The following is a 23,861-nucleotide window of genomic DNA, read 5'->3' on the forward strand; positions in this document are numbered from 1 at the left end:
GGTAAAGCAGAAAAATCCATGTGCCAAATACATAGGCGGAGTCTACCACTACGGTCTCCTTACCATTCCTTGAAGTCATAATTTAATTTAAAAAATAATAATCCCAATTAATTTTATTAGCTATCTCTAAGATAATCCGTCCAATCTCACGAAAATTTTTCACCAACCACCCGTTTATATCATTTGAAAAGTTTAGATCATTGACATTTGGAAAGTTTAGATCATTGGAAAGTTTGTTGACTATATCTATTGACATTTGGAAAGTTTAGATCATTGGAATACTGGTAGTTTTGTGTGTGTGTGAGCTTTGTTCCAACATTTTATGAATGCAACTTTTGAAGGTAAAACTTTGACAACAAAATAGTCTGTTAAAATAAAATTTTCAAAGCATGTTTAGTCTCAGAAAAAGAAAATCTATTGATGCAACTTCCATTCTTATCACAAATCAAAATGACCAAAAATAGTCTCAAACTTTCAACAATCATCTAAAATCATTACTCTTTCAAACTCAACTGTAAGGATTTGGAAGTACAGACAACAAATTGAAACGAAAAGTTTGAGCCAAAGAGAACAATACAATTCTTGAGGCCCGATGAAATTAATGGTAAATTAAGATAAGTGGAAAGGAAATACAAAGATGAACTTACAATCTGCAAATTAAGGGAAATACAAAGATAGATAGCGTGACTAAACCTATTCTCTAATCCTGCAACCTTAAGGGCATCTTCTTTGGATGTATGAAACTCCATGCTCTTCGTATCTGTAGCAAAGATATTCATGATTAAGTGGTAGTAATTAGGACAAAATGATAAAGTATGACGGAGCTAAAGACGATCTGTTTTTGGAGAATTGAGGTGCCTCCCCACTTGGGTTAAGAACATCTATTGCTTAAACAGAATGAATGATTGGAATTTTAACAACTATCAGTTTTAGCCAAGAACATCTATTTTCCAGGTATACAATGCATTGCCAAATTAATGAAAAAGCAAATCTTACTCTGCCTTGGAGAACCACATTTGCTGAAATGATCCAAGTGATGCTAAAATGCTCCCTCCTATCCACACACTGATTTACAAACAATTAAACTGAGGATTAAAATGTGGAATTATCGTACATACAATGAGATCTAGAGGAGACAAGCCCTACAGATATAATACTAATTGTATGGTTCAGACTACTAGAAGCGATTACACAACGATGATGACATTAGCAACATTAAGCGATGAAGTACTAATTACAAAAAGGTAGGACAGTAACGAAGGCGTCCGAATATAACACTAAATTCTATGATCTACTGTCCATGTTAAACAAGGTTAAATTAGTTGAATCTCAAAGCCAGAATCACTGAACAATTGCAACTAACACTTGTACGCATTCTCTTAATGCTTTAATAGATGTCATATGCATATCTTCTAGGAGACAAACAAACCACCATAATAGGGAGGATGAACCGAATTGATGCAAAGTCAAACCTGAATCGCCTCTCGGTTGAATTTCCACTCGCCAATACTTTAACACGTGCGGCTTGAGGGGCTTCCTGCAATGTCAGTGACACATTGAACAATTATAACCCAGAAGACTAGCGATGTGGTCTCCAAGATTATATTTTAAGAACACTAGAATACATAAGGCTACCAATTCCCTAGACAACATAAAGCAATCATTTTTTTGCTGTGTACTAAAAGATTCAGAACAAAAAATTTAATTCTGACCTGTGGGTAGGCTAAATTTAACTAAATTTCTTGAAAATGTACATAGTGAACATAATCTGAGAGGCACAGAGTTACATGCAGATGAAGAAAACCCCAAAACAGTTAAACATGGATAGAATGAGAAACAAACCACTTGGAAAAAGCTTGCAAGTTTTTCTGGGAAGTCAAATTCTCTAGTCTGTCAGAGTTACCGATAGTGGATCTATGTAGTGCTAGACTGCTAGTAATAAAATTAGAGGCAGATGCTGATGTTTCTTACCTCCATCAAATCCTTCTCAAGACGTTCCTTCAACTGCAGCATCGATGCTGTGCCACCAGCAAGCTGTTACAGGCACATCAAAATTGATCCAAAACAATGAAAAAATAATTAATGTGGGAGGGTCCTTGAAAGTAAAGCATTAGTAGCATAAAGAGAAGATATAACACTGACTGCAAAGAATGGACAATGCAAGCATTAGAATATGTATAATATTGACTGAAGAATGGAAGATATAATTTGTGCTCTGATTGCTTTGAGTTTCTAGGATTTGTGAACTAAAATGTTATCCATCATTCAGATCAAGGTCGGATGGAGGACAACTTGGCTACAAGTTCTTTACCTTTTTCACATATAAACTTGCATTAGGATCCCACGGTCAAGTAATCAGACTGTAACTTCAACCTTAGCCAACATTCTCAGTTAAGGAGACTGATTAAGACATTATGTTTAATTGAGGAATTCAACAGTCAAAAATATTAACCAATCATCCTTGAGTCAAACTTCAAGTAGAAAGCATTCTAGATTAACTACTAGCCAATACTCTTGGATTGTTCAAAAGATCTGTTCCAAGTACATTAACATATAATGCATTTGAAGAGTTAATTGAGCTAAAATTTGGCTACTAGAGATGGCAAATTTATTTATTTTTGGTTCATTGTATCCCCTTTTCAAAATAAATTGACATAGATCTTACCATGCTATGTTTAAGATGTAATTTTCAGGAGAGATTTCCTTGTTCTATCAGTTTGCAAAGGATTTCCACAACTCTCATCCATGGAATATTTATAAGGCAATAGGCATTTTATTTCTCAGGTGATCTACAACAATTAGAAAGAGATCACATATGATATTTGCAATAATGTTAGCAGCCAATATCAGCTACTAACGTAAAAGTGATAAACAGGGTTTCATAATGCAAAAAGCTAGGACAAAATGTAAATGTTATAATAGAAAGAAATCAATGACCAATAGTTTCAAAGAATAGCCATATATTTTACCAATATACTGCTAAATAGTTCCCTTCTGATGTCCACATCACATCTGTTTATGCTTTCAATAACCTAGATGGCAAAAATGAGAAAAGAAGCTTAATAAAATGTTTTAATAATAAGTCAGAATCCAGAGATGTTTATGAGAATAATTCACCATTTGTGAAAGCCCACTAACAGAAGTAGAACTGGTAAAGCTCTCCATTCCAGGAATCGTCTAAGCACATATGTAAAAAAGAATTAAAGTAAATGAGTCAAACAAGCTTCAAGAATAGATTTCCAATCAAATAAGAGAAGTCATTTAATGAGTCCACAAATTGGCAATAAAAATCTGTACACAATTGGAATCAGATGCAAATCCATGGAAATAAAGGCATGTAAGAAAAGCATAAAGTATACAAAGTTAACAAAGATACCTTGTAAGATACCATTAACTACATCAACTTTTCCTGTCTCAAATTATAAATGATAAAAAGAGAATTTGAGATGTTATTTACAGTAACTTTTTGGGGCACTGAACTTAATCAACTATGATCACTTGAGAATGATCATCATTAAATGTACAGTATTTTACACAACTAGATGTACTTGAAATGTTTTGGGCGCCTAAAAAACTTGAAGCCATTCTTTGCATCAGTGTTGTATCTTCTCTTTATTCTACTGATGCTTTGTTTTCAAAGAAGACACAACTATTTGTTTTTTGTTTTCTTTAGGTTTTATGACCTAGATGTACCTATAAGGCTGTAACATTTAGATTTCTTCAGGTCCTAATACAAGGAATCGATAATAATGTGTATCACACATTAGTAGGCCCATAGCTAATGTCCTTGAAATCTACTATGAGAAGTTTTTATCAATCATATGATTAACACTAAGAGAGGAGATGATCAATGAGAACACTTAGCAAACTCAATATTCCAGCAAAGATATATTAAAAAAAAAACTATAGCAGTTGAGGTGATTGGTGCATAACACAATTAAAGTCATTGCAAAGGAAAATAAAGATTTGCTAGTTTCGTGCCATTACCAGCACTAGCGATGGGTTGAACAAGATATCAGGAATCTTAAATCTATCTGCCCCAACCTCTATAGTCCTGAAAATCAATTCAAAGCAGTGCAGAGACTACTAAGTATGTGATTATATGGCTTCAAACAAGAAGAGATCAAACAGAGAACTATAAGCTGCAACATGTCCCTATAAACCAAAATCCTGAATTCAAAGAAAATATCAGTTGGACTTACTGCCCATCAGGAAGCTCATAAGAAGTCATAGGTACATTTGCATAAGCAGTTTCTGCAAAAGAACCAACAAAACTAACTTATCCATACACATTGTTGAAGAACAAAGAACACCTTAACTTATGTGCATGAGCACGCCACCAACACTGGAAAAATAAGTAGACAGTAGAATGGATGTTGCAAACAGAAAACAAACAATATCAATAGCATATGCGCAAAACTAAAATAATTAGTTGTAATCCATGCAAGCATAAAACTCTTACAGTTCCGGGCAAAGAAATGGAGCAAAAGTCCCATGTCCTAACAGGCTTGTTAACTATTACATCTCATACATTATGATTGCCAGGAAGCACTTGCCAATCTAATGTGAACTGAGTTTACCTTCAAAAGCAGTATCAGGAACTCGGCAGACAGATTCCTTAATATCGCTGGCAATAGCTCGCTGCCAAACAGCAAAAATTAGCAAGAATATCCACCAACAAGAAGATTGAGTAAGCCCAATGAAGGAAAAAAGCAACAAAGTGAAGATTACCTGTGAGTACAACTTGTAACTTTCAGTAGTATTTGGAAAGTCAAGATTAATGATCTGTTCATATGCAAGACATGAAGGGCAAAATAAAATTCAATACATTGATCAAGTTTCGCGGATAATCATTCTTAAAAAAACCATTATGCAAGATGCAGGGACAAGTTTAATAGGCCATGGTCATACATAATTGCAGAATGCAAGGAAAATAAGCTTCAAACCTGGAATGGCAATAGAAAACCATTGAAAAATAAACAGCCGCTAAGTATTACTTTTGTATATTTGAATGATTTTGGTCAGTAGAAGATAATTGCTAATAATACTTAAAATTTCATTTCCTAATTTTATTTAAAAAACACAAACCAAACAAGCTAACTTGACATTCATAAAATTTCCGATCAAAAAGAAAGGTAGAAACTTTGATTCTGACTCTTAGTTGCTATTGAACAGTTCAAACTAACAAGGCTTATTCAACTTCAGGGAGTGTTTGAACTAAAGCACAACTTCAGATTCTAAAGAATTCTAGCAACAGATAAGAAATTAATTGGAGCCAAATCAAGAGTGTATTAGTTCCAAACTATACTTAATGCAGATTAACTCTAAGCTGACTTGATTGGACATTCAGCTTGGTCCAATCCTATATTAGCAGTGATTTGGATGAACATACAGGAACAAGAGACAAGGATCAAATTAAACAAGTAGCATGATTATGACAGCATACCTGAAACTCTCCTTGGCGTATTTCTTTCTTCTTAAATGAATATCTAGGTCTTAACTGCAAAACAAGAAGATAATGATGGCAGGCATCTAAATATTTGGAAAGATAAAATATGCATCAGAGAGGCATCTTTTTTCCAAACCCACCGTTGTGCCTTTGCTTTCCAAGCTTTTCATCATGCAGTCAGTCAATAATTCACCACCAACTGGGGATGTCAAAACAGCCTATATTTGCATGTTAATAAAGCATAAGAAGGCACCCCTACTAGGGAACATTTGGACAATGCTAAATTGTTTTGTGACTTTAAGAAGGCAGCAAAGATTTAATGACAGGATCTCAGTTTTTGCATGTAGAAAAATTTAAAACAAAAATCCTCAGAAAACCAACAAAAATTGAAACACAATTTATGCAAAAGGTCATACGCTCACACGGCCGGCCCCACGGCCATATGTAGAGAAGTAGAAATTGAACAGGTCACCACATGGGAGGGTATGTCCAACAAAAATTGAAACACAAGCTACTTATAACAGTAGAGAAAAACCTACATAAGTACAGAATTATTTGGAGCAAAGAAATATTTAATAGTTTGTATGGCTAAAGAAACTAAACCACATCCCTTTTAAGTTTCAGAAATAAAAGATGTATTATGGAAAGTTTTGGATCAATAAATGCTAACCCCATCCACCTATATTAATTATATTATGCAACACTAAAATGAGTCTCATATTTACATTGTTACATTATATTTGCGATGATGACCAGATTTTCTAGAAGAAATTCAAGTTTCTGCATGTGATGGAAACATGCTATTAATTGATAGTTCCACTTCTTAGGTCAAAACAATACATTCTAATTTCAAGAAGAAATATTTATCAATCTCATGATCTCAGAAATATGATTAAAGTGTCCCATTTAGAATTGGTCAAGATAGAAAGATTTTCTTGTCATGACTCATTCACTAATTTTGTATGTCAGCCAAGATGTTCAATTGTAATTTGCTGCTCCATAATTTTAATTCAATTGAATTTGTTATTACTATAGTATATTTAGAGGTAGCCGACCCCACCTAGTGGGATAAGGCTTGGTTGTTGTTGTTATTGTATAGTATATTTAGAGGTAAACAAGCTAAAGCTAAGTAGAAGAGGATCTAGGATACTTGACACACTTTTTAAGGGTGTTGAAGCATGTGGAGACTAACATTGTCAATGGGCTATGCTTATGTCTGGAGACTACTTGAGCTTGTGAGGACTTGTGTCTAGCTAGATCCAACTCAAGCTGATTCAGGTGTCCAGCACAACTTGAATTGCTCAGGCGCAACCCTGCATAAGCAAAGGCTAGCTGGAGTAGGGCCAAGTCCGAATAGGTCAAGACCACAAATCTAATTTTTTTAATATTTAACTTTTTACATTATTTTTAAAAATTACTAAAAATTTGGGAGGAAACTTTTAAAATTAAAAATAAATATTGATAAAATGATTATTTGATATTACTAAAAATATTTAATATTCATATTCACATAGAAATATAGCAGGTCGGACTCAACCCACAAATTGCATCCGGTCAAAATCCGTGCAAGTTTGGACCGACACGAACCCACATCAGGTGGTAGGCCCGATTGTTGAAGCATGAACCATTTGTACAATTGACAATTCTAATGGGGAGTCTCTATAGTGTGGCACCAAAATAACAATATTCTAGCCAAAGAACAAATTTTGGTAGAAAGAAAAGATGAGTGACAAATTCTTAGATACCACTAGAATACAGCAATGTGAGCGTACTTATCATAGCCTATCATCACCTTAGTTCAAATAGAGCATGTGTGATAGTCTACAAATTTTAAGAGAACCCAAAGTAGATAACCACAAAATAATGTGAAGGTAAGGAATTCTAACAAAATGTAATGAGAATGAGGATATGAGGTTGAGCACTAAGTACCTTAAGAGTAATTGGAAGGTCAAGATCGAAGCTATTTTTGAAGACAATGACAGATTTTAGTAGGGTATCAAAGTACAGCAAGCATTGCAATATGTTTGAACTTGTGATCATCTACATTATGGTTAAATCTCTTGTATTGATCATTCTGCAGAAGATGGTCGAATTAACAAATGTAATAAACAAAAGCACTTCATCTATATCCTCGAGTGTGGTATGTGAGGTCATGAAAAATGAGGTGGATCCATAAATACAATAAAATTGAAATGAAAACTCCACATAACTCAGAAAAGTAACAATAACAGTGATTGCATCCTATATATGAAAATTGAACAAATGCACCTGGATACACATGGAAAAAGACCAAATGTTGCATCAAAAGGAAAGGGAAGACAGTAACTTAACCATGAAGAACAGAAGATCATATTTGACCCAATCATGCAGGTCATGCAAACAACAAAGTTACCCTCACAGACCAAGGAAGTCATAAATATTGGAAGGTGCATTACGATAAGCCTACAATTAAAGGAAACATAAATACTCCTCGACTGGTAAATTAATGGTAGAGGACTTGCTAAGACAACCTTATTGCTTAGTCTAAGTCATGCTTGTAGTGCTACCTCAAACATTACAGAGAAGGAAGCACATAATGAGCGCATGACTTTTGCAAATGACGTAGAGTAGTAGGACCATGAGGTAAAAGGGAAGGCAATGTGTTGCTAGAAAGGTTCAAAGAAGACCAGGAAGAGTTGAAACAAAACATCACAAGAAGTCTTAAATAAACTTAGGGGGTGTTTGGTTCTTTCCTAGAAATAGGAATCGGAATGGAAATCATTGTATTGTGGAATGGGTATGAGCATGGATATCACTCTTAAAAGTAATGTTTTGTTAGTTGCATATTTTCTATCGGAATAAATCAAAATTTTCTTTTTTACCCTTAAAGAAAAATAACAGAAAAAATTAGATGTGAGAGAAAGATGAATGTGAGAAAAAAATATGATGAAAGAAAATGATGAGAGAGAAAGTGTGATAAGAAAGAATGAAGAGAGAGAAAGTGTGATGAGAGAAAATGAGAAAAGAGAGTGTGATAGGAGAGAGCATGATGAGAGAAGATGAGAGAGAAAATATAATGTGAAAGAAAGTATGATGAGAGAGGATGAAAAGAGAAAATGTAATGAGAAAAAATGATAAGAGAGAGTGTGATGAGAGAGATTGAGGAGAGAAAAAGTATGGTGAGAGAGAAAGTATGATGAGAGAGAGTGTGATGAGAAAAAAAGAGAACAGTGAGTGTGATGGGAGAAATTGAGGAGAGAGAAAGTATGATGAGGGAGAAAGTATGTTGAGGAAAAAAAGGAAGGAGTGTGACAAGAGAGATTGAGGAAAGAGAAAGTGTGATGAGAGCGAAAGTGTGATGAGAAAAAAAAAGAAAAGAGTGTGATGGGAGAGTATGATGAGAAAAAAAGAAGGAAGAGAGTGCGGTGGAAGAAATTGAGGAGAGAGAAAGTATGATGAGAGAGAAAGTGTAATGAGAAAAAAAGACAAAAGAGAGTGTGATAAGAAAAAGAAAGTGTGTGATAAAATGATGCGAGAGAAAATATGATGAGAGAGAACAAGGAGAGAGAAGTGATATGAAAGAAAAAATAAATAAATATATTTGATATTAAGGGAGAAAATTTTAGTTTTAGGGCAAGGGTATTTTTGGAATAAAGGAATATTTTGATTGATGAAAATAGGATAATGGCTCATTGAAGGGGAGGTACATGGGAATGAGTTATTATCCAATTTCAAGGATTCATTCCCTTATTTGTATTCCTATTCCTATAATCCAAACATTAACAATGACAATCAATGATTCTCATTCTCATTCCCCACTCCTATTCCCTAAACCAAACACCCCCTTATAGTGCTAGACTTGGATGGCAGTGGTGGTTGAAGCCTTCACTCAACAAGGTGCAGTTAAGTAATTGGACCAAATGATACAGCTGGACAAAAGACAGCAAGGCAGTGAACAGAGAACCAGCACTAGCTGACAGACAGGAGGAATGAGATGGCACTGTGCAGAGATGCAACAAGCATAGAAAGGAGGCAGAGGGTTTTTCCAAGAGCAGAAAAAGATTAGGAAACCCTCCAAAACTAGTAACAAAAGAGCTCTCCATTTGACTAATACCCACTGAGAAGAAAGAAGGTGATGTTCTGAAGAAGGGAGTGGTGCAGTGAGCAAGAAAAGGAACACTGCCCAGAGGAGGATCTGCTGCCGAGAGTGGTCGTTGTTGGTAAGTCCTTCAGGTCAAAGGGGGAGCAGAGGGAAGGGTTGTTGCTCTAAGGAGAGCAGATTGACTCACTAGAAGAGAGAAAGTAGAGATGTTCCAACCTGAGTGATAAGAACAGAAATGAACCAGAGAGGAGCAGAAGCAATACAGCAATACTTACTGCAGATGATAAGCGATAGATCTACTGATAACTAGGAGGTCTTCAAAATTTGCTGAGGCAGAGGTTGCTGGGTAAGGAATCGCCTACTCCGCTCATAAATATGAACAAGTCATCAGGATGGAATAGATCCAGAAGCTAACAAACAATAGAGTCAAGAGCAGAAATAAGCCAAACCTGCCAATACAACCCCAATGTCTAATTGAATTCAGCAGCTGAGAGATTCACTAGAAATGAAGCAAAGTGGTTGGGATGTGCAATGAAAGAGGTTTATGGATCTTATACTATATGAGGGAAATTTTTGGGTCAATAAACCCAAGGTACCCCCATCCACCGATATCAATCATATTACGCTTTGCAAATGAGCCCAATATTTACAACATTACAAACTAGTCTTCAACAAGATGCAAACAAAAGAATAGCCAAAGCAATAAAATGTTTAAAGAGAAGCCGAGAGAAAATAGTAGGCTACTGGCTGGTTGTATTATATAGAAAGGAAATATTAGAGATGCGGCCATGATCCATCCTTTTAAAGGTGGTAACTAAATCATTCTTCCAGTAACTTTTTCAAAAAAAACCAGATATCTTAGGGGGAAACAATCCCTTGAAAGTTGATCTTTGATTGATTACAAATCCAAAAGAACAATTTACTTAGTTTGATAATTGCCTGAGGCCTTTGTCTCTTCAGCATTATAAATAAGAAGGTACCATAATAAGCAGAAAGTAACCTTTTGGAGCACAAAACCATCATGCACAGCAGCTACAGTTGTGGACCCACCACCACTAAGCAAAGAACACAAACACAAATTGTCACAAGAAAACATGATAGAGAGAGTTAGCAGTTTTCTATAATCAACAAGAAGCACCAATAAACAAACAGACTGTCACCTAAAGACTCAAAATTGCATTGCGAAAGCCACTTCTAAAAGAACATGGTTTTACAAAATGGAGATTTTTTAAAGATATGAAAGAAATCATCCAAAACAAATTGTACAAATGGTGAAATTTACTGAGTAAGAAACTTATGGGATTTTCAACTACTGAATTAGTGTCTTCAAAGTCTTTATCAAGTATCATAATAAATTGAGCTAAAATAATATATTTCTATATTTCAGCTTGTGGAGAGAGTTAATTATTAGTCCCACATTAATTATTAGGTACCAGATGATGGCGGAGTCTCATATATATAAAATGGGTGTCATTATTCTCATGATATTGAGTACAAATTCTATTTCCTTTTTAACTCTGTTAACCTGCACCTAACTGACTTGAGAATACAGTGAATCAGGATATTCCTTTGTCATCATACACAAACGTTCAACTAATAACTATCAAGGGCGACTATTATGCATAATCAAATGTTTTCCATGACTTTTTGGTTACTTATAGTAGAAAGTGAACAATATTACAGGACACCTTGTCCTACCAGGGAGAGGGAATCATTTACAGTATAAATCATAATCCATCATAGCACATTATATTCATGTTTTTATTAAAACTCAAAGCAAATTAAAAATTCACCAATTTCATTAAGATCTTTTTCTAGTCTGATTAATCTCTTTTTTAGTTATGAATATTTATTACTACACTTGAGTATTATTCTTTTAACCAGGACTACTCCTTGCTTTTTTTACAGAAGACAACATCCTCATGGCATCAATATATTGGATTTTGTTCCCGAGTGCCAGAATTCTTAACACATCAACATTAGTAACAAAACAACACCTCCCACACTTGGAAACAACCTTAACAGTCATTGAATTCAATAAAAGGTCATATCATTACTGATGTCAATGTCATTTAGATTTTTAATTATGTGGAACATTCTATAGTTTCCAATCTTCCTCTACCACTCAAAAGCTTTTAGCTTTGACTCGACTACTAACATTCTGATCATAAAGCAAAAAAACTATCATTCCAGTAACATTCACAGAACAGTTCAGATAAATTACTCACAAGCTTTCCCATAGTGCATAATATAACAACTAAAATACATTAGTAACCTGGGAAAAAGAAATCAAAATCTCCACATGTACGGCCTAGATACTAACATAATAACATATCTATTATGAGTATTGATCAATGGATCTGTAAAATTTCAATTGAAGAAAGAAAAATGCAGAAATAAATAATATTTGGTGCAGGTTTACCTGTCAACAACCAAAGATGTAGCACGTCCAGAAGAAAAAGAGGTAAGAACCTGGAAGTGCCATTTTCAGTAGCATGAAAAATGAATAACAATGCTCAATCCATATATACAACCAAAAAACAGAGAAGAGAAACTTCAAGTGGAAATGGAGACTGTTTATTTGTAAGAAAGGAAGGGGCAAAATCATACAGCATTTTTTGCAACAAATAAAGCAGGAACTTTATAACTCTCAAACATAAGCTCTGCTGCCCTGCAAGTTAAAACCACACAAGTTAGAACAACCAAATAGAAAACATGTTTTCTGTTAGGACCAAATGTTCATCAAAGACTTGAAGCACCCTACAGCACACAGATGTTTTAGGACATAAAAAAAAGATGCTAAGTTTTAGGAAATAAAAACAAGATACCAAGACACAAACCCCGATGAAAGAAAACACATCTTAAATTACAATTAATGGACTTGAAATGCTACTCCCTGGTGTCTAACTATCCTATGAAATAATTTTTCTCTAATTCCAAATTCATGAATATTTGCTCTTTCCAAGAAGAGTGGTTTATCTTATAAGAATAAAGAAGAGTATTGTAACAATTATAATAACATAAGTACATAACCAGTAGCACAAGTAAAAAAGAACAACAGGGATGCAAGAAGGCATAAATTGGATTCAATGCAGTTGTAGGAAAATAGTCGCATAAGCAAAGAAGATACCAATTAACAGATTAGCAAGATACATTGTAACATATCCAACACCTTACATTTTGAGATCATTGACTCTGGCATACATGTGAGTATGTGACGGCAACCCCAAGGGTAAAATAATAAATGAAAGCATGAATTTTGAGCCCAAGAAACATAAGATCCAGCATCAGGTAATACACAACTTCAATTGTCTTTTTATACGGCAAAGGAAAAAAATTAATACAAAAAGTATTAAAAATTTAAATCTTGAACTGTGCATATATCTAGTTAAATATGTTCGAGAGTAGATGGAGAAAATTACTTCTCTCTTTGCTGGGGAGTGTTTGATGATGGTTCTGCAAGCAGCATGGGATGCTCCTTTGGATCAATTAGAAGGCATTCCCTGGAAAAGTGGCAACATAACAAACCATGTAGTTTCCAAATAGGAAGGAATATTCTGCTCAAGATAATATGACCTGAATTTGAATTTAAATTAAATTGTAACAAAATGTGACCTAGGATTTGAGTGAATCCTTGAACTGATAAGATTAGACCTAATGGAACTTATTGCGTTGAATTAAGATTCAAATGGGCTCAATTTCACTGAGAGTTTTATCAAGTTATGGTTTGATGAGGCTTGTTTGGACTAGATCTGAGCCTCAAATGGGGCTTAATTTGGAGATAATTCACTGGCTTTGGGGACAAATCACTGAATTTTGATGCACTGAAGTTTGGGAGTGTCATTGATTTGTTGCCACCCTCATCTCTCATGTATTCTTCTATTGAGAGAATAGAGAGATTGCAAGCCTATAGCAATCCTTAGACGATCAACAGCAACAATCGTTTCCCTCAATCATTTGGCAAAGGACTGTGTGGTGGTGCTAGAACTATGCAGATCGAGGGAACTACATTATGGATCTTATGATGGCCGAGCAAGGGGCAACCAGTAGGAGTTTTGAGAAGTGTGTAACCCTTGGGATGATTGAGACAAGGTGTAGGGGAGGATCAAAATCATGCTTTCAGAAGACCCAATTTTTGAAAAGATAACAGTAATGATCTCAAAAGTGCCAACAATGGAGAGGATTAATTAAGTTGCAATTTAGCATACTTGTGCTCAAATTTTCCGATTCAGGATTTGTAGGCTTTGAACGAGTGCAAGGTTCTGATATGCCTCATCCTTGATTTGTATTTATTGGTGTTTGTTAGATTCATTGCTTGAGTCATAGGGTTCACTATGGTAATGACTTTTGTTTACTTAGAGTTCAGATTTGTCAATTAGTGTTTAGATTGAAAAACTCTTGACTGGTTTTATACTGATGCCATATTTCTAGTAAAAACTGAAATTTATTAACAAGAGAGATTGGGACTTTTTTATAGGCCAAATCATTACCTAACAGGAAACGAATACGCTATCCCCAACAATATTGGTAAATAGGTAACCTATCCCTATGTGATCCTTAAACAATAATATGACTTACCCAAAACTTCCTATTTTTTATATTATCAATCTTGTAATTGGTGATTATTGAGCAAGTATGCAGTGGAAGAGAGGCTTGGATATATGCTGGGTTATGCAACAGCAGAGAGGTCAATGGTCGTCATTGTGCCATTGAGCGAACAGTCAATTGGATCGTAACTCTGTCAATGGTTGACTAACATTTGTTATGAACTTATTGCATGCCTGAAATCATGTACGATCAGGTTAGTTGAGATGAGAGATTGTATCATTTGAGGCTCTAATTCGTACGGTGATGTTCTTGGTTGTTAAAATAGTAAACTATAAGTAATTTGTGGAGAAAATTGAGGGATAATTTTAGGGGATCCGAAGACGACAAGCTTTTAGTGTGTTGTAAATTCAGTCTTTGGTTTGAAATTTTACTTCATTCAACAAGTTTTAGACATTCAAACTAGGGTTAGGTCAAAATATTTGAGTTGGTTACTAGCAGCAAACCAAACCCATTAAAAGAAATCTGAATAATCTTATTATTTCAATCATTTAACTTGCCTTTCTCTTGTGCCTCTTGTAGAAATATTCACCTTTTAGAATGTTTGGATGAGATATTCCAAATCATTCTATATGAAGAAGATATTCCGAATGATCTTATTTGGAAGAAAATGTTCCAAATCATTCTGATACCTGGTAGAAGATAGTTGCTTTATTTCTTTTTTTTCAGAAATTTCTTAGTTATTTCACTTTATTAGAATCCCGTGTTTCTATTCTAGAAACCCGCCTTAATCTCTTAGAAACCGAATTTACTCAAAGAAGGCCCATCTCCACCAGATGAACCAAATCCTTCGACTTATCTTCAAGACCCTTATCTGGATAAAGGTAAAAGTCCTCTTATTCTAGAAGAACCACCAAACCCAGAATTCGTTTTTATTCAAACTCCTAATATTTGTAATACAAGACTCACTATTGATATTTGGGTCCAATGTACCCTCAATATCCAAGGACATGAATTCACTTTACATACTTTCTTAGACAATGACACCACAACCTCTACTATAGATGAAGCTTTGCTTCTTTCTTTTCTTCCTCCTACCCTTATTAAGACCACCAATACTCCTCTTCTGAGCACCTAACTTGATGGTCAACAATTAAGCTGTCACAAGTTTGTGAAGAATGTTCACCTTAGATTTTATACTAATTGCGGTGTTTTTAGTCCTCCATTAACCTTGCCACAACTGTGGACTCGACCTATGCCTCATAAATCTATTCCTTTAATCCGTGGTCTTAATTTCCTTATTTCTCCGGACCATGCTCTCTTACTTACTAAAGATTATGCTATTTTTCTCTCTACTCCCATTATTTCTCCTATTCTTTCTGCTTATCCTTCAGAGGTCAGCGCTGGGTCGCGTGGTGGAGCCCCCCTGCTGAATGTTGTAATCCTAATTCATCTTCGTCACCGTGTCCCTGTAACCCTAGTTTTTCTTCATCACCTAAGGTCCCTAAGGTTACGCTTTCACTACAGGAAAACTAGATAGACTTAGCTCTTGGAGCCCCGAAGACAATTATAGTGAAGACATAGAAGACTTGGATTTTATCTCTAAACCAGATACTTACTATCAAGATTGCTTTAAACCCTCTTATTTAAATACATTACTTAGTAAGAAAGACACATTAGATGCTGTCATTTCTAGACTTGAAAAAATAGAAATTCTTAGCGAAAATCCCACTAAATATTGAGAAAAAGATAAAGTTTATTGTAAACTAAATATCATGTCTTTTGGGTTAAAAGTTGCCCCTCAAGTCTTTCAAAGAAAAATAGATGACATATTTAGACCTGTTACTAACTTCACCTGTATACATTGATGATATTCTGGTATTTTCTAAAACAAAAGAACATTATGCACATTTACACATGATATTTAATTTGTTCGAAAAATATAGTTTAATTGTCTCTCGAAGAAAAATAAAACTAGTCGTTCCTTACATTGAATTCTTAGGCAGTCTTATCGGTCAAGGAAAGATAACACTCCAAGCTCATATCACCAGCAAAATCCTAGAATTTCCGGATAAAATGGAAGACATAAAACACTTAGATCTTTCTTAGGATTACTCAATTATGCAAGACCCTATTTAAAAGACATTGCAAAAATTAGTGGCCCCTTGTATAATAAAACATCTCAAACAGGACAAAGATATTTTAATCAACAAGATATTGACTTAGTAAAACAAATCAAAGTAATGGTCTACCAATTACCCAGTTAACTTTACCCTTAGACACTAATTACCTAGTCATTGAAACAGGTGGCTGTGAAACAGGATGGGGAGGAGCTTTATTTAGTAAAAGATCTAAGTATGATCCAAAAATTTCAGAACAATTGTATAGATATGCATCAGGAAAATATAAAGAAAAGGGCAAACTTACATCTTTAGATTTTGAATTACTAGCAGTAATTTACTATTTAGAAGCTTTCCTGTTGTTTATTTGTAATAAGCCTGAAATTACTATAAGTACTGATTGTGAGACTATTGTAAAATATAGCCAACAGATAAAAGAAGTGAGAAAAGGATTAGGCTCTAAACGTTGGATAAAATTTACAGATGTCATTCTTAATAAAGGACTTAAAATTCAGTCGGAACATATTAAAGACAGTGCTAATTTTCTCTCGCTGATACTTTATCGCGATTACTAACTTAGTTTTGGGGGGGGTCACCCATCTCTTCCCTTCTTGCCTTCTTGATGATGAGTGAGTTTTGGGGAGGGGAGGGGGGATCATTCTCCAAAAATTAGTTTCATGATATCAGAGCAGTGTGTCACCCATTTCTTCCCTTCTTGATGATAAGTGAGTTTTGGGAAAGTGGTTTCAGAATCCTTAGGTGAACATCAACATTACAAATCATAAACCACAAGCTAGATAGCAAAGGTTACCAGCCGTATATGGAGGAAACTGGGGAACCTAGTACTGACAGTGAGTCTTTGAGGGTATTTCTAAAGAGGGCCCAACTAGAACAACACCACAAGCTTCTTGAGCCAGTTGACAAGAAATAATTAAGCACAACAGTCAACAATTTTGCTCATGAAGGCAATTACTCTTCATGCCAAAAATAAAATTCTTTGGATATTTGATTCTGTAGCTGACACATAACCCTCGAAATATTTTACGCTTATACCCCTTGTCATGTAAATCCCAGACTTAAATAGCAAATGAAACATTCACTTGTATGGCAGGCAAGATTCAATAAACCTATCAAAAACAATTGTCTCAAATTCTTGCTACGCATACCAAATTTAGCCTATAATTTGGTTTATATTAGAAAGATGATACACAAACTTACTTGCATGGCTAAATTCTCTGCAGCTTATAAAATTCAGGAGGGAAGATCAGTGAGGATGATTGGCAATGCTAGAGAATATGTTGTTTGCTACTTTGAGGTTGATGCTTGTGTAATTAAACAAGCTACAACAGTTCAAAGTAACTCCTTTTTTGTTTGAACTATGATTGAAATAATGTTATAGCACCATTGGCCACCCTATTTCCACTTTCTTAAACACTTGTTTCCAAATCTATTAATTTCAATTTTATCAGTTAGCTAAACACAAACGCATATCGTTCCTTGTGAAACCATATAGAGAGTTTCATCCCTTCTCCCTAATCCATAGTGACATATGAGGAGGACCCTCTCGTATCAAAAATCTTGCCAAATTCTTGATGGTTCTTTACCTTTATTGGTGATCACATAAGAGCTGTCGGGTTTACCTCAAAAGAAAAGCTGAAAGATTTGTAAAAAAATAAAAATGTTCTAATCAATGATTGTTCTGCACCTCTATTCAAACCTAGAGAATTCACAACAGAAAAGTGCACTCCATTCTTGGTGAATAGTTGGAAACTAATGAATTCTCCAATAGAATACATATCCTTGTACATGATTGTCAAGATTGGTATTGACATTGGATAAAAGAATCCAAAATATCAGTTGCATCAGATTGGTAGTATTATTGAAATCGTAATTGGTGAAAAAAAAATAAAAAAAAAGAGATAAAATATAATATAATTATTGCATATATGAAATTACAATAAATGTTCTAAAATATTAAGAAGATTGCTTGTTCTATGTCAGTTAGATATCTAATTATTGTTAATATAATATACAAAAAAATGAAATATATATTAAGATAAAAATAATAAAAATAAATAAGATTATAACAAATATTAAAATTATATTTTCACTATAGATAACTCAATAAGACTAGATTGTTTATTTATTTTGTAATAAACATATTATTATTTAGTATTCAATGTTACACGGTTTAATCAAGTCACTAACTACAACACTTTTTTATAGTTGTCACCAATTCTTCGAACTAGCTAATCCTGAGGTGACCAGCTTAGCCCCATAAAATTTCTCACCGGCCACCAGGATAAATATTATCAAAAAGCGCTAATGGTAGCCCATCCAGACAGCCAACATTCTTAGGCCCACTTCTCACTGAAAGGAAAATCCCCTGGTGTGCCGCAGCTGAGATTCGAACCTTAGATCCCTTGATAATCCGCTGAAGGGTCTAACCATTGCACTATTGCCCTGGGGCTCCACTAACCACAGCACTTGAATTTCTTTTTAGTTGTAGGAAGGACAAGTTTAGGGTCATGTTAATCGAGAGAGTGCATTGTGTTCTTCTCGATTCACAATATGCTCTCATGATCCATAATAACCTTGCTCCACCTACAGTGTGCAAGAGAAAGATGGGTAAGCACATCTAATAAGTAACTGCAAAGTTGAATAAATGTTCCTTAATCTCGAGGGGAATCTCTCAATCACTTCTTTTACAAGCATTTCTAAATTCTTAATCTATATCATCTCTTTGACCTAGGCCCTCTAGATGCATTTTTTTTTTGTAGCTATCCAACCTCAAAACAGCTCAAAATTTGATTTAAGGCAGCACAGTACCAGAAACTTGAAAATTACTAAAGTTAACAAAAATAAATAAATAAATAATAATAAATGCAAGTAAGGATTGATAAAGGGATATGATCACATTTAAGCAATGTTTTATAGTAAATCACTCTACAAAGTTTGGTTATTTCACCTGAATGCATGATTCCATATATTGTCAACAATATCCCAATCTACAACTCCATCCTTGAAAGGTGATATCACCTAAATCAACAAAAATCAATAAACATCTAAGAAATAACTTTTTATTGAAAGAGCAACATATGACCTAACCTCCATTTGATCACGTCTATACCCTAAGGCTTGGGAGCCTACGTATAGCTTCCTTGTCTTTGTCTTGTCAGCATTTTTAGAATCATACGTGATTTCGGAGTCTTTCTCGGGTTTAACCTCATCAACAACTCCCACTTGATCAATTGATCCAACAACCTTCACAAACAAGTCAATGAAGTAAATATGTAGTAGTAAAATTCCCGCATAAAAGAATTGTATGAGCAAACAATAACCTTGTAAAATATAAAGGAAAACATAGTAGAAGCAGTGAACAATTTTTATTCTCAACCAATTACGTGAATACTGCATCAAACTTAAGATCCCAATGTTATGTGTATTCTCCACTAATGTCAGAACTTGTCTCCTAGAGAAGGATACAATGAGCAAGATTAAAACCATACGTATCCAGAACATCAACACCCTTGGTTATTGTCCGGAGATCTGTCCAAATTGGAGAACATGTCTCCCTCTCGACCACCATTTAGCCCAAAAGGCTTCTTTTTCTGTCTATTTAAATGCCACAAAGTTGAATCTCTGTATATTTGTTACCCCAACAATTGTTTCCCAACCAGATTTGAATGCACGGCCACTAGTTATCTCAAATATTGTTTTTAGTTGTCTTGAAAACCAACAGCAACAAAATGACTACAACACGAACTCTTCAGTGTTGGCAACTTGAACTGGTGGAACGAAGAACTTTCTTGTTTCTCGCTTTCCAAAATAAATAGTATACCGTAGCACCAGGAACAAAATGATAGATTTCGTAAAACCTAATAGATTAAAAAAAATGTTAATTAAAATTCAAAACAACAAGCTACCGTAAACACTTACAGATGGAAAAACGGCCTTCGGGGAGTCCTCTCCGGCGTAGCCAGCCTTGCATGTGTAGGAGCCCAAGTCCAGAACTATCGCCGAGACCTCGTCTGCAAATGAAATGCCAAAAAAGAGTTCAAACCACGCCGCCTCATGACAGATCCTCGGGCTAGGGTTTCGGTGGAGGACAAGTTTAGTGAAACTCACCGCCCCCGTACATGATTCCTGCAGAGGAGAAGAAACCCTAGCTCTTGGAGTCGACACCCAGGAAGCGTAGCTGACAAGACAGAGCTCGCCGGAGTAGCAGAAGAGGGATCGAGAAGTTCTTCGAGCAATTGGGCAGAATGACCCCGCGGGTTTTTTAAAACGTGGGAGGGTTTTAAGTCTTTTGGGACCTCAGTTGTCTTTGCCGATATGAAATTCTTATTAATAGTATGTCGATAACGTCTCTAATTTCTCTGGAAAAACCTTCTCGAAAACCCTTCCATTACCTTTCCGGGATATTAATGTTCCAAAGCCACGATACTTTCCAAATTATAACAGCCTTCCACAAATCCGAAAGACAATCCCTCGACCCAACGATTTTAATTTAGTTTGAAGCCCCCGATGGTGCAGTAAAAGAATATCAAGTTGATATTTATGATTCGATCATAACTATAGTATAGAGTCGTGCACAGTGAAAAAGAATAGACAAGTCTGTTTACTTCATTCAGAGCCTAGCTCGATTCCTACTCGAAAGTCCGTAGCCCTTGACCGCACAGTTACAACTCTTCTTACAAATCGTTATAACTCTTCTTTCTGAAATCCTTCAGAAAAAACAGATCATACAGTTACAAAAATATAAGATAGTAACAATTCTACTATCTTATATGAAATTAAGTGCAATAAGAAATGTACCAACAGTAATAAAAAAGGGTTGAGGCACGGTCGGTGCTTTTGAACGAAGTAGTTTGCTTAGCTTAATGAAGGCTTGGAATACGAGCAACAGGCAGAAAAGAACCTTTTTGATAATCAGAATTTTTATTCTGGCCTCAAACTTCGAGCCTCATTTTATAGGTGTGATGGAGGTTCGGTCGACTGATCCATCTGTTCGGTCGACCGAACCAGCTCCCATCCTTTCCTGGCTAGAGTCTGACGCTGGCTCGATCTCTGACATTAACTAATCTTTAATGGTTCGGTTGACCGATCTCATTTTTCGATCGACCTAACAAGCTTTTTCCTTGTTCGTTGAAATCTGCCGAGATCTTCAATTAATGCACCTTTAATGTTGATTGGATCGGTCGACCGATCCCTGGGTTCGGTCGACCGATCAGGCTTTTTCCTTTTCCTACTGATCGGTGCTAATAAGCTGGCCAGTGCTGAGTCACCATGGATCGGTCGACCGATCAAGCTTTGACCGGACTGTACTCTATTTTGGTCCGAACTGATACCTGCTTTGAGTTGATCTGGTTCGGTCGACTGATCCTCCTGTTCGGTCGACCGATCGGGGTCGAACCTGCAAAACAGTGTTAGATAATAATCCTGCAAAACAGAGATTAGCACAGTAATATTATAATGCATGAGTAGTATAAAAGACAATAGAACTGTCTTGATCTCAACTTGGAAACCTTCCCGATTTCTTCAGTTGGATCAGCGACCTTAGGTCGTTCCTTTCAAGAACCCGACTTTACTGTCGCTCCTGCAGTTGTTTACCTCAACTTACCTGCCAAACATGGTCCTCCAGACATGTTTGGACTTTTCCTGCTTAGTGTCTGATCGCTCGTTCCACTAAGACTTTTCTTGCAATACTACATTAGTCAACAATAATAGTAATACAGAATACAATGGTAAACCTAAACTTAGATTTATTGAAACCATCCGAACAACCTTGCTTGGAGTTCACTCCTCCAAGACTTCTCGTTACCTAAGGTTACCACTCCCTAGGGTTTTATCAACCTGACTTCACTCACCAGGACCTAAGGTTACCACCCCCTAGGGTTTTCTCAACCTGACTTCACTCACCAAGACATAAGGTTACCACCCCCTAGGATTTTCTCCACTTGGCTTCACTCACCAAGACTCGGTATTCGGCTACCCAGGGATCAAGTCCTCCAGACCTATCCACCTAGCTTCCACGATATACCAAGATTTTTCCCCTTGCCTAGCCTATAACTAGGACTTCCCTTGATCAAGTTTCATACTTAAGCATACTTAAATATATTTGTCTGATATTAAAACCTTGTATGTCGATTGCACCAACAATGTGTTCTTACTTTCAGTCGTGCTTTGTTTTTCTGTAGTGTTTTGTTTTCCTGCTGCATACTCAAGTTTCCAAAAAGATTTTAAAAGGCGATTTTTTTTTAAAAAAAAAAGAGATTCACCCCCTCTCTTGCTCACTTTGATCCTTGACATTATTGGTGCAGAATTTTACCTCTTGATGTGTAAAGCCATTGCAAATATGAAGAGTTTGGTCGATCTCAACACGATCAGTGTGTTCGATCCTCTAGTGGTATCCGCATAAGCACAGTCGTCACCTATCTCACGAGCACAATTAGAGTTTCCAGATAACTTACATGTAGTGCTAGCTACCATGCATATATATATATATATATATATATATATATATATATATATATATATATATATATATATATATATATATATATATATATATATTAAAAAGTTGAGTTCAAACCCTAACTTTTAGGGTTTTCATAATCTTATCGAATAAGACGTGTTTGTAACCACCAAGTGTTATCTAATAAGATGAATAAAACATTGTTAAGTCTTATCTAATAAGTCTTTATCTAATAATGTGGTTAAGTCTTATATGCTAAGACATTATCTAATAATGTGGACTTCATTTGACTTGAGTTTATTTGAAAAACTCAAACCAATATTAGATTAACCATTAATTCAATAAATTTAAGATACAATTAGATTAACTCATTAATCTAACAAGTTTATGATGTAGGCCGGGTTCACTTAGTCTGGCAGTCTTTAATTCTTGGGTCATAACTATCTCTTGGAAAGTCCAAATCATGCAAGGCTAGAGACATTGGAAAGCTAATTCAATTGTCTTTCCAACCATATATTACTCATTCCCAAATGTGAAGATGTGAAGCATTTTCAGAGTTACGAAGCTTCAAAGTTGGACTGGAGAGTGAAAAGTCACATTGGAAGACCAGCCACTATTTTAGTTTTCTGCATTATGTAATTTATAAGTACTAGGTGTTTTGAGTTGGGGGGGGGGGGGGACTTTGATTCTTGATTATTGTTATCTGAGTTTGAGAATAAGAATTCTCTACTTCTGCTTCGTTCCCAATTTTTGAAGTCGAATTGTGCATTCTCGTTCCTTTTTCCCAGTATTCTAACACTCACCATTTGGTATCATAGCCAGAGTTACGCTCTGGGTTTTTCTCTTTTCTCCTATGGTAGCAGGAATGGGAAGAGGTGGATGTGGTAGAGGCAACATGGAAAATTTGGAAAATAATCGAGATGCTGAAATTTAGGCACTTTGGAGACAAGTTGAGGAGCTGACCTTGCGTCTTGAGCATCAGGAAGCCAGGAGTGAATGCGGTTCAAGCCATGGTTATGCCAGTGATGACTCGGAGCATGTGAATCCTTTTGCCGATAGAAACTTTAGGAGTTTCGTTGAGAAGATTAACCAAACAGCCGATGTTAAGGTTGGCAAACCAGAGTTTCATGGTCGCTTGCAACCGGAGGGATTTCTTGATTGGCTCAATGTTGTAGAAAAATTCTTTGA

General features: G+C 35.5%; 1 protein-coding gene across 1 annotated transcript; it reads right to left on the minus strand.

The window, feature by feature from the left end:
- Positions 1–469: 469 nt before the first annotated feature.
- LOC121971890 (actin-related protein 4-like) lies at positions 470–20,547 on the minus strand. Its single transcript, XM_042523390.1, has 20 exons — positions 20,324–20,547; positions 20,135–20,226; positions 19,304–19,459; positions 19,164–19,234; positions 12,953–13,033; positions 12,141–12,201; positions 11,953–12,002; positions 10,531–10,585; positions 5,590–5,667; positions 5,447–5,500; positions 4,732–4,785; positions 4,581–4,641; positions 4,203–4,254; positions 3,988–4,054; positions 3,118–3,177; positions 2,970–3,032; positions 1,972–2,034; positions 1,473–1,537; positions 997–1,065; positions 470–760 (listed from the first exon to the last, which is right to left on the minus strand). The coding sequence occupies exons 1-20, from the start codon at positions 20,334–20,336 to the stop codon at positions 715–717; spliced, it is 1,311 nt and encodes a 436-aa protein (XP_042379324.1). The 5' UTR covers positions 20,337–20,547; the 3' UTR covers positions 470–714.
- Between the last annotated feature and the right edge of the window lie 3,314 nt (positions 20,548–23,861).

Source organism: Zingiber officinale, chromosome 4A, assembly GCF_018446385.1.
Source record: "Zingiber officinale cultivar Zhangliang chromosome 4A, Zo_v1.1, whole genome shotgun sequence".
NCBI lineage: Eukaryota > Viridiplantae > Streptophyta > Magnoliopsida > Zingiberales > Zingiberaceae > Zingiber > Zingiber officinale.

What these genes read in the sequence shown, in the direction of transcription:
- LOC121971890 (XM_042523390.1), bottom strand. An exon ending in ACATCTTTGGTTGTTGACAG is followed by an intron (nt 10,586 to 11,952) that starts GTAAACCTGCAC and finishes TTCTTTGCTTAG; the next exon opens with TGGTGGTGGGTCCACAACTG. An exon ending in ATGTGGTTCTCCAAGGCAGA is followed by an intron (nt 761 to 996) that starts GTAAGATTTGCT and finishes TCTTTGCTACAG; the next exon opens with ATACGAAGAGCATGGAGTTT.